Below are 1,393 nucleotides of genomic sequence, written 5' to 3'. Positions count from 1 at the left end.
TGATGGCGTCGGCAGTGTTAGCACGGGTGGTGAACACTACGTGACTTGGTGAAGGAAAATAATCTCATCTGAGCAAATGTTTGCTTCGCCGGTGCCACCACCTCGTGTCCTGGCCAAACCTGTCATCAGCACAAACAGAACCGAAACTTGTGTCTCAGCAAATAATACCTCGGTAATGAAACCCACATAGAGGTGTATATTTAGTCTGACTAGACGACTGATTCATAGGAGTCGACACTGGTTCTCAGAGTACCACTGCTGCGCCTCCCGTCAGACTGTAAAATAGGTAGGTATGTTTCACACACAGCGGTTGCCTCGTGTAAGCCTGATGGTTTCTTGCGGCTTCCCTTATTTATCTAAACTGGATAAGGATTTCTCTCATGCCCAGTTGAAGGTAACGAGAGAGGAGGTGGAGAGATGAGATTCAAAAATTTGCAAATAAAAACCTTCCAGAGATGGACAGATCCGTCAGTCATAGAAAGGTTAATGAATTCTTTGCTTGGCTTTATTTCTCTATAAATGGAACAGTCTGTTAACGGTAAAGGAGATCATCCCACAAACCGGGCCACATCCCACACATCGAGGCACATCCCACACACCGGGGCACATCCCACACACTGGGACACATCCCATACACCGGGGCACATCCCACACACCGGGGCACATCCCACACAACGGGGCACACCCCAAACACCGGGGCACACCCCACACACCGGGGCACACCCCACACACCGGGGCACATCCCACACACCGGGGCACACCCCAAACACCGGGGCACACCCCACACACCGGGGCACACCCCACACACCGGGGCACACCCCACACATCGAGGCACACCCCACACACCGGGGCACACCCCACACACCGGGGCACATCCCACACACCGGGGCACACCCCACACACCGGGGCACACCCCACACACCGGGGCACATCCCACACACCGGGGCACACCCCACACACCGGGGCACATCCCACACACCGGGGCACACCCCACACACCGGGGCACATCCCACACACCGGGGCACACCCCACACACCGGGGCACATCCCACACACCGGGGCACACCCCACACACCGGGGCACACCCCACACACCGGGGCACACCCCACACACCGGGGCACATCCCACACACCGGAGAAGAAGACACATTTCTCACCATTTACACATAACATCTAGTGAAACTCTTAATTGATATTAAATTTTGTCAAAAGTCGGAAAAGTGAATTGTTCAACACTGAATCGCCCACTACAATTATATTTTCTTATTATGGTGCAAACGAACCTCCTTGCCTCAACCTGTGCAAGGGTGTAATGCCAGTCTGATAAAAATAAGGAGAGAAAAAACTTTCATCTTTGATATTTATTAATCTTTTCTTGACTCACTTTGTTACCTT

The 1,393-nt window shown here is 52.8% G+C and overlaps 1 protein-coding gene across 1 annotated transcript; it reads right to left on the bottom strand.

Moving 5' to 3' along the window:
* Positions 1-532: 532 nt before the first annotated feature.
* On the bottom strand, positions 533-1,171 carry LOC135103768 (keratin-associated protein 5-3-like). The gene has a single exon (XM_064010530.1). The coding sequence runs from the start codon at positions 1,169-1,171 to the stop codon at positions 533-535; it is 639 nt and encodes a 212-aa protein (XP_063866600.1).
* Positions 1,172-1,393: the final 222 nt, after the last annotated feature.

Source organism: Scylla paramamosain, chromosome 1 (genome assembly GCF_035594125.1).
Source record: "Scylla paramamosain isolate STU-SP2022 chromosome 1, ASM3559412v1, whole genome shotgun sequence".
NCBI lineage: Eukaryota > Metazoa > Arthropoda > Malacostraca > Decapoda > Portunidae > Scylla > Scylla paramamosain.
Note: the sequence above shows the minus strand (reverse complement) of the source record. Positions and strands in the feature narration are given on the sequence as shown.